At 45.4% G+C, this 13,520-nt stretch overlaps 2 protein-coding genes across 5 annotated transcripts in view; one reads left to right on the top strand and one right to left on the bottom strand.

The window, feature by feature from the left end:
- SLC33A1 (solute carrier family 33 member 1) lies at nucleotides 1–11,896 on the bottom strand. 2 transcript variants are annotated; one of them, XM_052803978.1, is made up of 6 exons: nucleotides 10,992–11,887; nucleotides 6,693–6,883; nucleotides 5,848–6,032; nucleotides 4,197–4,314; nucleotides 3,118–3,333; nucleotides 1–1,427 (listed from the first exon to the last, which is right to left on the bottom strand). In XM_052803978.1, exons 1-6 carry the CDS (start codon nucleotides 11,743–11,745, stop codon nucleotides 1,260–1,262), a joined length of 1,632 nt encoding a protein of 543 aa, XP_052659938.1. In that variant the 5' UTR covers nucleotides 11,746–11,887; the 3' UTR covers nucleotides 1–1,259. The 2 variants fall into 2 exon arrangements, with proteins under 2 accessions (XP_052659938.1, XP_052659939.1); XM_052803979.1 differs by lacking the exons at nucleotides 4,197–4,314; nucleotides 6,693–6,883 and having other exon boundaries at nucleotides 10,992–11,896.
- A 257-nt stretch (nucleotides 11,897–12,153) lies between these two features.
- Nucleotides 12,154–13,520, top strand: part of GMPS (guanine monophosphate synthase) — a 32,358-nt gene continuing 30,991 nt past the window's right edge. For 2 of the 3 annotated variants that reach the window (XM_052803370.1, XM_052803372.1), the window contains exon 1: nucleotides 13,163–13,260. In XM_052803370.1, coding sequence (XP_052659330.1) covers nucleotides 13,234–13,260 — 27 coding nt within the window. In that variant the 5' untranslated portion in view covers nucleotides 13,163–13,233. Of the gene's footprint in view, nucleotides 12,254–13,162; nucleotides 13,261–13,520 lie in introns of those variants that run through there. The other variant, XM_052803371.1, reaches the window with a different exon arrangement.

Here is a 13,520-nt window from a genome sequence, read left to right as displayed (position 1 = left end):
TACCTTTCAAAGGTATTTTTAATAGTTTTTTTTTAATAATGATGTACTGTATACATCCAACAATGTCCAAGTGCCCTCTCTCTAGGCATACAGTACACTTGCTGTACGTCACTAAGGCACTCAGGAGGGAAGTCATTTTTGATAAACGCAACTGGAATGTTTCCACTACGCAGCATCAGTAACAAATTTCTGTAGCAGCTCTACCACAGGGTTTTAACTTGTTTGATTTATGTGACAGCAAGCCGTACATCAACTCGCTGGGAATTTGGCAAGTTTGTCATCACCAAATCACTTTCAAAGGCACTGATCATCTTTTCTTACCCCTAGCTGGGAATAGTCACATTTTTTCCACTGATTTTGAAACCGAATGCTCGAATTTTAGTGACATAGAGGAACCAACACTATCAATTCATTCCCTCAATAACAACTGCTTTCCAAAGGCCTGCATGCCCTCTCCTTTTGAAGCCTGTCTTTTGTGTGCTAGCTGCTACACTATCCAGTTTACATCTTCAGGACTCAAGGCTTAGAATATTGTGCGTTACTCTTAAGTCCTACCGTACAGCAATTTTTCATCATGAAAGTATCTTGAATGTAAATCAAAATGCTTTGAAACAGCGGAAATAAATTAAACAAGTGTAATTTGTTTATAAAAATATTTTCTTATAAATCTTTAAAGCTTATAAAAGCCAGAAAATACATTTAAAAGAATCTCTGAAACATTTCGTCCTTTGAGGTGTGATTACAGTTCAGAAAGTGAGAAGAAACAAAGCCCACAGACATTTTATGTTTATCTTCCCACAAGGAATTCCATAGGACAACACTCTTAATCTACAAGTCAAAATGCCTTTGACATCCTTCCCCGGGTCAATTCCCTGTGTCAGATCACTTCTGTTTGAAAATAAAGAGCTGGAACTTAGCTGACAATGCTGCTGTTTAGACAGACATGGTACAATTAGCTTTTCCATAGTTACTATATAGAAATTCAGACGTTGGTTATACCAGCAGCCATGACTGAAGCTAGAGCTCTGGGATATGTATGTAGTACATAGGTGCCATTTTTTAACAATTACTTTCTGAACTTATATTTTCATATTGGGAGGGCAAGTGGTATCACATACAAACATACCACTGCCTCAGCCACCCATTTTTCCAGTGATGTGGCATTTAAAAGTACCTATATTCCTGTTTATTTGTTATGGGATATGTCTTTGTAATAAAACTAAAATGACCTTGCCAGTCCATCCAATATTTAAACTGCATCAATTGGTCCTCTTGCACTTCCACGAAGTCTGTCCTTCGTCCTGAAGCTTTTTAAATTTTGGCCCAAGTAGGAACCACCAGCCAAATCCCAGAATGACACAAATGACAGATTCCACGTAGTAACCATCCAAGGTAGTAACACAGGAACCACCAGCTTTTGTGCAGAGCTGAAACAGAGAAGCAGAAGTTGATGCATTAAGTATTCTCTGGAGATACAGAAACACAGCCTTTTAGAAAGTAGGCATTAGATATCCACTGTTTTTTACTGGCTCTTGGTTATGACAAAATATATTTGTTTACTCTTCCTTGTTTCTTATGGAGTTAGTAAGAGAGGCTTTTGAGCTTACCATCAGTATGAAAAGTAATAAAACTGTTATAAAACATTTGAGAAATGGAACATCTTGGCCCAAGGGGCTAACTCTAGAAAACAGAAAGGGCCCAGCTGTCTCATGCTGGCCTGGAGGTGCAATCACTGTTCTGAATCCCATGAAGAAAAAAAAATAATTTTTTTTTTCCTAGCCATCCAAACTGCTTCTTTAGAAATTATACCCTTGCATCTCACCACACTGGATCTGCAAATAGACAGCATAAAATGCTGCGCATTTCTGGGAAAAACAAGCCCAGGATGTTTTTTAATTGCAGAACTGGAAGACAAAAACTCCAGCATTTAAAGGGTAAGTGTACAGCACATGATCTGCTATTGTTCATCTTTCAATACTGCAATAATCCCAAGATAAATCAATCCTCTGAGTTGAGGTTCTGCCAGCATTTTTGTTATTCTGAGACATGTCAAGATCAGATTAGGAATAAGAACGGAGCGGTGGTGGAACACCACCAATAGGGAGGATGTGAAAAAAGATCAGAGGAGTGAGGTGAAGGAGGAAGGACTTAAGTTCAGTAGAGGCCCAGGCACAGGGAACCCAAGTGGTGGCAAGCTAATGAGACACAGGCTGAAAAAGCACACACTGCAGAAGCAGTTTCACCTCTGCAACTAGTAAAAACTGCAACTCCAGTCCAAACAAGTCATGTTTGACTCCTAGAACACTTCGTTTATGTAGAGAACCTCCACATCCCAAAGAGTCCTTGCGTTCAAGAATGAAATAAATCTCAGTCATGAGTATGGAAAAAAGCCCCAACAAAAACTGCCAAAACATTTCCACCCTTCCAAAGAGTCACGCTAAAATTTCTCATTTTCTCATGAGGAGGTGAATTTGAAACCTTGCTTTCCAGGCAGTTTTGCGTCCTGTTGTTTGATCTGTGTACAGTAGCACAGCATGTTCTTTGTTCTCTTCCACAGGGCTCCCCAGAACTGCAAAGGGAGCCAGTCACACCACTCAGTTTCACATGGAAAGTGAAGATCAAAGACAGAGAGCAAAGTAACATCACAGGAGAAGGTAGCAAGGTATCCAGATAGGAAGAGTCCAGAAAGACAGAAGGAGCAAAAACCTACCACAAAACTTAACGGACCTGGGGGACAGCCAGCCTGTCAAGAACAGAGCGCCTCATTACACAACTCTGAACTTAGCAAGGTATCCTCTTGAAAATGTAACTACAGCCTCCTTACACCACAGAGAACGTGGCACCAATCTAGTGCTTCTACCACCAGCTTTTCATCCCAGCCCAGAATGAAACGGACAACTACTCTGCAACTGCAAATCTTTGGTAAGATGTTAGCTATTAAGAGTGTACAGATAAAAACAGACTTAATTTTATCAGACAGGAAAATTAGCTCGATCAGTGGGAATTTTTAAGCAAAAGCTATGCACTATGAAGATTTTCAAAAGCAAAAATATACTAAGAGAAGCAATTTCATTGAGAAATGATTGAACAGGGACTTTCACAGCCTCCAAAACTTACTTCTGCAGCAACCGTAGTTCCACAGGTCTGTTCCCGGGCCCCTGCACACTCTTTCACCGTGAGTGGATCCACAAGCCAGAGTGCAACAGTGGAAGGCCAGTTCCCCCCCAGATTTGACACAGTGTTTAGAAGTGTCATGTAGGTTCCTCCAATCAGCGGATCGCTGACTTTGGCATTGAAAGCCATTATTGCAACATACATGCTATACAGCGTGATCTACAGAAGAGGTAAGAAAACACACAGGACAATAAGGTCTCCCCAGTTACAGACAATGACAACTAAAAACCCTAACATAAAAACTGTTCTAAGAGATTACTTGAGGTTAGCAACATTGACTGAAAAATAATCCCAACAGCTTAAAAATTGCACAAGAGAGAAATTACTTCTGCAGTCTGGCTCTCTACTAACAGCAAGAAGTAGCCTTGCCACTTTGTCTGAAGTCACACTGAAATGGAGCCAGTCTCACATGTACTGGAATGACTCAGGTTATCAAACTGCAGTATAATAAAGCCAGCTAAAATAGCATATAAAAATAACACTTTTGCCTTGAGAGTTGATTTTAAATGCATCGCATACGTTTTAGTTCTGATCCAAAGCCCAGTGTGTATCAGGTGTTTGTTTTCCAGGCCTTCGGATCAGATCCATTATGACGTTCCTCCAAAACCAATAAAGCATTTTTTCTAGGACCAGGATCACATAACTTTATGGATCTGCACAATAAGCACGATCATCATCATGCCTGTGAAACTCAATCAGAACGCTGGGATTTCTCCAACTCCACCATGCTTTTGAGCTTCTGGGTTTGGGGGGGGGAAAAAAAATAATCTGGGAAACAAAAGCAGATCTGGTCAACTAAAAGTAACTCTACAGAAGATATCCAATGTAGCACACGGAAGAGGGAGAAATAATTGTGGCAAGAGTAACGAAAGCAAATATAGCCATACAGCACACAGGTCAGACTTACAGGAATTCTAGTGTAACTAAGGACAAAAGCAGATAACGGCAATTATAATCCTCTAGTTGACTGATACGAAATGCCCTCCTGTGCCCCTCCCCTTCCCACATACAGTGTATGTTACCTGATGTAAAGCGTAACTCAACAATACTACAACATAGTAGTAGACAGGAAATCCCCCTTCATGTTTTACTTTAGGAGTCCACCATACCAAAAAAGCAAATTCCAGACCGAGCAGTAATCTGGAGGAATAAGAAAGATAATTCGTAATTCAAATAATTCTCCCCGTGCGTTTCCTTGATATTGAACGTTTATACATACAGAATACATTAAAACAGTTTATATCTAAATAGTTACGACTCTAAGATAGAATTAGAATATTTGACAAGCACTGAAATTGTAAACATTTTATACCTAAACAATTCTGTCTTCCATATAAACATAATTCACTGCCAGATGTCCTATACTAGCTTTCTCTGTCACTTCACACAGAACTTTATTTTTGTAGATAGCAACATACAAGATACCCAACCAAATTCAGCTGGAGCAAGATCTACTGTCCTGGTTTCAGCTGGGATAGAGTTAACTGTCTTCCTAGTAGCTGGTACAGTGCTATGTTTTGAGTTCAGAGTGAAGAATGTTGATAACACTGATGTTTTCAGTTGTTGCTCAGTAGTGTTTAGACTAATGTCAAGGATTTTTCAACTTCTCATGCCCAGCCAGTGAGAAAGCTGGAGGGGCACAAGAAGTTGGCACAGGACACAGCCAGGGCACCTGACCCAAACTGGCCAACGGTGTATTCCATACCATGGGACGTCCCATCCAGTATAGGAACGGGGAAGTGGGGGCGGGGATTCGCCGCTGGGGGACTGGCTGGGCATCGGTCGGCGGGTGGTGAGCAATTGCACTGCGCATCATTTGTACATTCCAATCCTTTCATTATTGCTGTTGTCATTTTATTAGTGCTATCATTATCATTATTAGTTTCTTCTTTTCTGTTCTATTAAACCGTTCTTATCTCAACCCACAGGTTTTGCTTCTTTTCCCGATTTTCTCCCCCATTCCACTGGGTGGGGGGGAGTGAGTGAGCGGCTGCGTGGTGTTTAGTTGCTGGCTGGGGTTAAACCACGACATCTACCCACCTCTTTTTTTTTTTTTTTTGGCAAAAACGTACATAGTTGCATAAGAACACGTTAAAGTTAACGGCTACCCATTACAGACACATTACATGATTTACTGAGTAATGGCATTAGGTAATTTGCTGGATTCATTGCCTGTAGAATTCCATAAGGAAACTCCCATATAAAACACTTAACACAGAAATGAACTGTCTCCTTGTCTGTATCAGTCTAACTCAGCTTCTTTTCCTCTCAGTTACCTCAGTAAATCATACATCCAGCAGATGCACCGAATGACTTGTCAATGCGTTCTGCCACTCTTACATTGGGAAGCACACATAGTTTTACAGATACAGTCCCAGATCTAGTCAGAGGGATTCATGAATAAGGAACTATCGACACTGAATAAGAGCAGAAGGGTACTGCTCTAATGCTGTTGTAGATGCCTCTTAAAAACACCTCATGTTCTGCTTGCTTTCTTACATGTGATACTACATGAATCATCTTCGAGGCACAAGACACAGAGTTCAACTTACTGTGAGAATTCTGACTTACGTTCTTGTATCTGGAAGTTAGTGAGTGACACAAGAAATCCTACGCTTGATCTGAAGACGCAAATTACTATGTTTCTATAAAATGAGATTTGTTTGGTTTTACCTGAAAGGCATAGCTTTGTAAAATGTGTTCAGTGGCTGGGGGCCTGCTGTGTATTTGCTGATAATCAGAGGCAATATTATCTGTAAAGGAACCATTGGAACTGCCAGCAGAGCTAAGTGCTCTTTTGGGACTCCTTCTTCCACCAATTTGAGTCCTGTTACAGCATCTGCTGCTGAAAATCCAACCTGCAATGTAAGTTAGACAAAATAAACTGAGGAAAGCAGTGACAGTTTTGCTACAAATTCAGTTTACTCAGTATTAAGTAAATTGAGAAACGTGGTAGAGTACAAGTCACTTCTATCTCTGATTTGTTTTCCAAATAAGTTCTGAGACATGTTCTACGCTTGCAGACTCTTATTGTCATCAGCACCAAGACTATACCATGAACATTAAACGTAGCAATGACATTCATGCCCATGCCTTAACTGCTGTTGGTGTCCACGATGGCCAACAAGAAGCCATGGAAACCTAGTGTGTACAGAGTTGCAGATTCTGGGAATAGTATTTATGTTAAAAGAAACATTTTCTGGCCTTTTAACTGCAGACTACACAAACAGCCTAACTGTTTAAAAGTGTTTTAAAACCAAATTACTTTAATATTAGACTGCAAACTTCTCTTTAATGCTTGTGTAAACACTTACAAAAGCGCAGACAAACGTTTTCCACTGTACAACCCTGCTTAGCACGATGATATAAGCAATTCTGTTTCAAATTTTATGTGAAAATTCAGAATTCTGATGAAAGCCACTAGCAAAACTAAGAAATAAGTTACAGCGGAGGGACTCAGCAACGTTTCAGACTCTGATATCACCAGCACCTAACAACTCATATGTGTATTTACTTACTTTTGCCGTGAGAATCAAGAGACAGAAAGTAAGAACCGCTGGCATTTTGATTATTGAGAATAGCAGCCTGTATGTATCAGTGATGCCTTTTGTTTCTTCTTTTGTTGGTGTTAGTTCCTTGTTTTCCTTTTTCAAAAGGGCAACCAGTGTAGTGGTAATTAAAAAGACAGCTCCCCAGAAAAACAGGAAATCTGGAGGGCAAAAAGAAATAAAATAAAAAAAAAAAAATCTTTCTAGCAGCCGTCATCAACACTTCATTAACAATTCACTGAGTATCTAAAATGCATTTATTTTGCAAAAATATAAACCTAATAATAAAAAATTGAATAAGAACATTACTCATTGACCCTCCTAAAAACAAGCAACAAAAGCAAACCACAAACACATAGCTACATACAGTAACTGACATAGCTCTTCCCTGCCCCTCACTCTATAACCACATGTTTGCTTGAGATCCCAGACAGATGAGCAGCAGCAAACCGGGTCACTTCCCTGGTGTTCTGTGCATTATTACCACAATGAGCATGTTGGAGGAGAAACAGAAATAAAAATGAAAATTTTGGAGGATTACACATACAACCACTAAAAGCTGATAAAGGGGGAAAAAACACATTTGATAGTTACAAGACGGGGAAAGAACTTCAGAGGAAGAAGTCGTTCACAACTCTCCAGTTGATTTACTGTGTAGTCATGTAACTATTCTGTGCTGCAGTTCTATACTCGCTCTATAATATCTATCTACCATCTGAAGGAAACAAAGATTTATACTTATGAGCTTAAAGATGGCCTCATGAAAGTCCTTACACAGTTGTGAAGAGTCACTCAAATGTGTCTGTTTTAAGTGGATATTATACTTGCTAACTTTTAAGTGCTCTATTTTAAGCAGATACAATATTTGCTAAATTGTGGATTTGAAGGCAGCAATAGTAAAAACACACCGATACTTTATGGCAAGTACTTTTTGAGTTACTGAATGGATTAATCTAAGATAATCCTATCCTCTACCTTTATGAAAGAGGCAAGAAAGAACTCATTAACATGCAGAGGGTAAGACAGAAGTAGCCTTTTATCTTCCTGGTCAGGAGCAACTCCAGAAGCCTCACGGTGACTTGAAAGTAAGCAGCGAGGGCTGGTGAAAGGGCAAAGACAGTGCAAAGGTTTAGTCAATTATTAGCTGCTTCTTATGCACAGGAAGAGAACAAGCACAACAAGCATGGAAGAAAACATGGGAAGACTACTCTAGGTATACCCTACCATTCTCAGTGTAAAAGAAAAAAAGGCATTTCAAACCATTTTCTGCTGCTTCCACACCAGCTACTTTTCCCTTTTCTAAAATAAAGATCTCATAACCAATGCTGTAAGATTACTCTCTCCTCTGTTAAACAAAGGTACCCTGAACACATATTTTTAAGTAAAAGATGAACTTTCAGAGTCACGCTAATCACAACTACTGTCTACAAAAGCCTTACAGGAGTGGTACTCTAATAATAGCACTAAGCATTATCACCGCAGTGAGAGACCTACAGTGCGAGGATGGGAACAGAAATAGCTCTGAGCATCATCGCATGAATACTCTTGATCAGGTCAGCCCTGTCAGCTGCAGTACAGCAGTGCAATGGCTGGATTAGCAGCAAAGCAAAACAAAACAAAAAAAAACAAACCAAAAAGAAAAAAAAAAGCCATATATAATAGTCCAGATTAAAAAAATGTTTTTGTGGTTATAGGCAGTTCACATAAAAATAGTGGACTTTACTGTATCTGAAAGAAAGTGTACCTTAACAGGCTACAAGCAAAAGAACTTTAAAATTGTAGTTTACACAAAGAATTTCTAGCACAAAGTTTCTGGTGCTACCACTGCTGCCTCCCCCCCATCCCTATCTTGTCTCTGCTTCTACACTGTTACTAACAAAATAAACCATTGTGTTCAGGCAAAGCAAACTTTTGAACTAGATCAGGGATGGACCAGGCTGGAAAATAACCATCAAAAAGGTGTGCGAGTGGGTACTGGTGTTTCATCACAACAGCTTTAAGTAATTCTACAGCTGCATATCTCCTCCCAAGAAAAAGGGCGCTCCACAGTCACTGGCCCAGGTAAGTCTGGGCTGCCTTGAAGGGACACCTTCTTCGTGAACTCATACTTACCTCTCTTCCTTCATGCTGGAACAGGCATTCATGTGACTGCATGGCAAACTGGACAGGAATCAAAAAACCCAACCAGTAAGCTTCCCCCCTCCCTCCTTTAAAAAAAAAAAAAAACAAAACCAAAAAGAAGTCATTTGAACAGCAAAGTGCTAAACTCCTATACATGCTAGCACAAACAATAAGCCCAATGAAACGTATTTCTCATCTTCTTCTCTAGAACTTTAGCCTAAAACAACATAACACAGCATTTGCCTTGATGAATGGTTTTACATTTGTTCATATTATTTCCCAAATGAGATCTACTAATGCTGTTGCTTCTCAACAACTTGAAGCTGACTTGGGGGTCACTAAGTGTTGACTTGTTCTTTCCCTAACATTAGCACTCAGCCTATGACAAAAGTGTTCAGAGATCTGAACTGGCAGAAAACTATTCACCTTTTCAAACTGTAAAGTTTTCTGCTGCTTTAACTGCCCGAACCGGCTCATCATGAGCCCCATTACAAAGACAAGTGCTAGGACCAGAAAGCCACTCTCCTCGTTCCAGTGAGCAGGTTTACAGTACTGCTGCTCTATAGCTGCTTCAGGAGAAACGCCGACACAGCAAATTGTGGCATACAGTCACATGAACAAGGGAACAGAAATTTCTTGCAGCCAGTTTTACCACCAAAAAAACCCATATCCTGCAACTATAGTGTCTGAGTTATTTGCCTTCCTTACTCCACCCAGGTTAGTACTTTAGGACAAGTTAAATAGGTTGCATTGGTGTGTTTTAGTTTTTGGGATAATTTTTTTTTTTTTTCCAAAGACAGCACTCTTGTAATAGCAACAAATCCATTTATACAAACAGAACTGAGAAAAAAACCAAGACAATGAAAAACCTGGACGGTGGAGGTAAGTATAGACAAACCAAGCTCTCTTAACTACACTAGTGATTTGCAAGTTGCATCAGCAGTAAAAGACGTCAGTCTGCCGCTGCAGCCAGAGGGAAGAGACACGCCAGCACTGATGAACTACACGGTAAGGGAAAACAAAGGGAAGCAATAAACCAGCAGGGTTACTTTGAGGACTACTCTATATGCTTGTTGACCTGTAGACCAGGCGCAGGGTTCTCAACAGAAAGGAAAGAGAAAAGTCTTTCTTGGGACAGCTGCATAGACAAAAGAAGTAGAGCGGTCTTGGAAAACTGATATCCAGATTTATCAATAAGATAGGTATAGGATAGAAAGTGAAAACTAGCCTTTAAACAACAATTCAACTCAGTTTTGGCATACCCTTTCTCTTACATGATACAGGCAGACCAATCAACGTAAAGAGGGAAGAGAAACTAAAGCCATGAGAATTTACTCTTCATTGCTAGCCATGGTCACTCTGAGACTGCAACCAGAAGCGGTGCCAGTTTTTCCAGTCCTCCCATAAGCTGAGCTGGCTAAACTCACCCTTGCAACCAAAACACATACTTTTTAAGCATCTTCTAGGTAATACGCCTAACATCAAGCACCACGTATAACCTTTCTGGAAAAAAAAACCCCCAAAACCAACTAACCCACAAACCACCAAACAAAAGACAATCCTACGCTAACAGCTAGTTATGGTTGGATTACCAGACTCCCATTTAATTCATTAAAGAGAAAACAAAATCCCCCTTAATTTACTAAAATAAGGCCTTCCTCCAGAAACGGTTACATGGTCAACCCTGAATACTTGTCATTTCTATTTCTGTGAACAATACCATCTTGGGAGAGCCTTTCCTTTTTTAATTTCCCCTTTCCTTCCTCCCAGAAGGAGATGATCTTAAAAGGCCTCCTTAAAAAGACACAACGCTTTTCTTCCATTTGGTTTTTTTTAAACAATAATCTCTATTCCACAGCCATTAAACTGAGGCAGGGAGGGGGAAATTCTCTCCAAAGTGCTTAGGTGAGCCAAGATAATGACAAGGCAGGCTTCCCCACACTCTTAAGCCCATAGAAGCCTGTGGCAGTGGACTCCACCAGCCTCCCAGCAGGCTGCGCATCCTCACGGGCGGGGGACAAACCAAACCGGCTCGGTTCACAGCGCCAAACCACCGCTGGCTCTGAACGAAGCTTTGGTCCAGGCTCAGGGAAGGAGCATCCCTGTCCCAGCATCAGCACGCGCAGGCCAGCGGTACCCAGGCAGTACCTGAGAGGGTAACAATCCCTTGGGGCTGGGGCTGGAACCGCAGGTACTTGTTGCAGAAGGAGGCCGACTCGAGGGCCAGGAAGAGGACGTTGCCCAAGAAGTAGCCGGCCGTCTGGCCCACAGAGTTGCAGGTGGAGGCGTAGCCCACGTTCTCCCTGGACAACATGGTCAGGGCCCAGCCGTCCACCGCGATGTCCTGCGTCGCCGCCAGGAACTCGAAGAGGAAGAAAGTCACAGTGAGGGCCACCACGTCGGGGCTCCGGCCCTCCCCGTCGCCCAGCAGCACGTCCACCTGGGTGGACATGTAGATCATGAAGAGCCCCAGGACGTACTGCGTGGGCACCAGCCAGGACTTGCGGCGGCCGAAGCCCCGTAGGTAGACGGCGTCCACCAAGGGGGCCCAGAGGAGCTTGAGGCTGAAGGGCCAGAAGACGAAGCTGAAGAAGGCCTGGTCGGTGTAGCTGGCGCTCTTGCTCTGCAGGATGAGGGGGACGCTGCCCGCCAGCCCCAGCGGGATGCCCTGCAGCACGTACAGCACCAGCAGCAGCAGGATGCTGCCCAGCTCCGCCCGGCACCCCCGCGAACCCCGCGAACCCGCCTCCGCCGGCAGCAGCGCCTCGGCCTCGCCGCCCGGCAGCCCGTCCCCACAGAGCGCCAGGGCGGGCGGCGCCTCGCTCCTCACGTCCAGGCAGTGGTGGTGGCTCCCGGCCCGGCGCTGCCGGCCGCCCTCCTTAGCCGCGATGGCGGGCGACATGTTCTCCGCCCGGCAGCGGCGGCGGCCCGGGGGCCGTGCCGCGTCCCCCGCGGGCCGAAGCGGCCGAGGCGGGAGCGGTCGCCGCCGCTGAGGAGACGCCGCGCAGCCGGCCCCGGCGACCGCCAACCGCCGCCGCCCCGCCCCTTCCGGGCAGGCGGGGCGTCCGCGGCAGGCGTGGCTGCGCCTCATTGGTCCGCGGTAGAGCTACGTCAGGACGCCGCTGCGTCCTGCTGCCGCTCAACCCTGACTGAGCGGGTCCGGGTCCGCCCCGGCCGGCGGGCGGGCGGGCGGTCGGTCGGGGCCCGGCCCGGCCGCGGTGTGCGGTCTGCCTTTCGGGGTGCAGAGGGGAGCTGCCGGGCTTCCCGGAGCCGCCGCTCCGGCCTGCCTCTGCGGGGAGCCCGGCCCTGCCGGTGTTCGGGGCCCCTCAGGCGCTTTCAGACCTTCTGCAGGGAGCGGGCACCCGCCACCGGCCGGTAAAACGCCTTGTTAGATGGTCGGTAAACAGCAGGTGAATAATAAAAATTAAGTTTCTTTTTTTTTTTTTTCTCTTTGGCTCTCCCGTACTAACAGAAATAATAATCAGTAAGAACTAAGGTAAGCGAGTGTTACTTTTTTTTTTCCCCGCCGTTCTTTTACCCGTTATTTATACAGTTACGTGACGAGACCATCAGAAACGCATTTTGTGTCTCTCGCTTTTCTCCCCGTTTTAATGCTTGAAGTATTCTTCCATTTTTTTTTTATTATTATTCTCGAAAGACCCGTCGCAGCCATAACGCAGTTAAAACCTTTAGAACAAAACCTGCACGCTGGTATTATCCCTAGGACGGAATTGCTCGGCATCCGACGGCGAGACCAACTCCAGGAGCCACCTGACTTCTCGTACTCGCACCTTTCCTCTTTTAAGTGCGAAGACTAATAATTTTAAAAGCTCCGAGCAGTGTTTCCCAAAACGTGTCGGGACCGTTACCGGCAGACTGCCATCGATGCCGTGACCTCCCTCGGTGTCATTTTTAAGAAATTCCACCCGAGCAGAAGCAGAAGGTGCGCTTTATCCCAGGCAATACTGACGCACAGATAAAAGGCTTGTCGCAAAGCCTCGGCCCCGACCTGCGTTTTTAGCCTTAAAACGGACTGAAGCGAGCCCCGGGACCTCCCGTAAGCCGGGCTCGGTTGAGGTGGGGGGGGGGGGGGGAGCGCGGGGGCATTAAACCCGCCCAGCGCCGGTCGCCGTGACCCGCTGCGCACCCACAAAACCCCTCAATCCCGGTTTCTGACCCCAAAACCCGCCCGGCCACCGCGCTCCTCCCCTTCCGCCGGAGCGGGGCCGGGCCGGGCCGGCTCCTCCTCCCCGCGGCGGAGGCGCAGCCGGGCGGCATTAGCTCATCGCGGCGGCGGTTCCTCACGACCCTTTCTTTCCCCCCCCCCCTTCTCCCCGCCCGCCCGCCGCTTCCCGCCGGTCGGAGGCGGCGCCGCGCCCCGGCAGCCCCCATGGCCCTCTGCAACGGAGACGCCAAGGTCAGTGTCCGCCGCTTTTTCGCCCCCCCCCCCAGCCGCCGCCGCGGCGGCCCGCTCCGGGACGTTGTCCGCCGTCAGGCCCCGCTTTGTGCTGCCGGGCCCGGCCCGGCCTGGGTTGGGCTGGCTGCCGCCTCGGCCGACGGGCACATGGCGCGGCGGGGCCTGGCCTTCCCCCGGGGCTGCGGGCGGCCCTGAGGCGCGGAGCGAGGCCGGCGGCGGGCCGGGGAGCGGGGTCGGGCGGCTGCGGGTGTGGGGACCGG

This window comes from Harpia harpyja, chromosome 12, assembly GCF_026419915.1.
Source record: "Harpia harpyja isolate bHarHar1 chromosome 12, bHarHar1 primary haplotype, whole genome shotgun sequence".
Lineage (NCBI taxonomy): Eukaryota > Metazoa > Chordata > Aves > Accipitriformes > Accipitridae > Harpia > Harpia harpyja.
The sequence above is the reverse complement of the archived record's forward strand: the minus strand, read 5'-3'. Positions and strand labels throughout refer to the sequence as shown.

Bases quoted from the DNA above. Each gene is read 5' to 3' on its own strand.
- SLC33A1 (XM_052803978.1), bottom strand. From the start codon at position 11,745: ATGTCGCCCGCCATCGCGGCTAAGGAGGGCGGCCGGCAGCGCCGGGCC. The intron at 4,315-5,847 runs GTAAAACCAAAC...TTATTCCTCCAG, and splicing joins TACAAAGCTATGCCTTTCAG to ATTACTGCTCGGTCTGGAAT. The intron at 1,428-3,117 runs GTAAGTTTTGGA...TCTCTGTTTCAG, and splicing joins GAACTACGGTTGCTGCAGAA to CTCTGCACAAAAGCTGGTGG.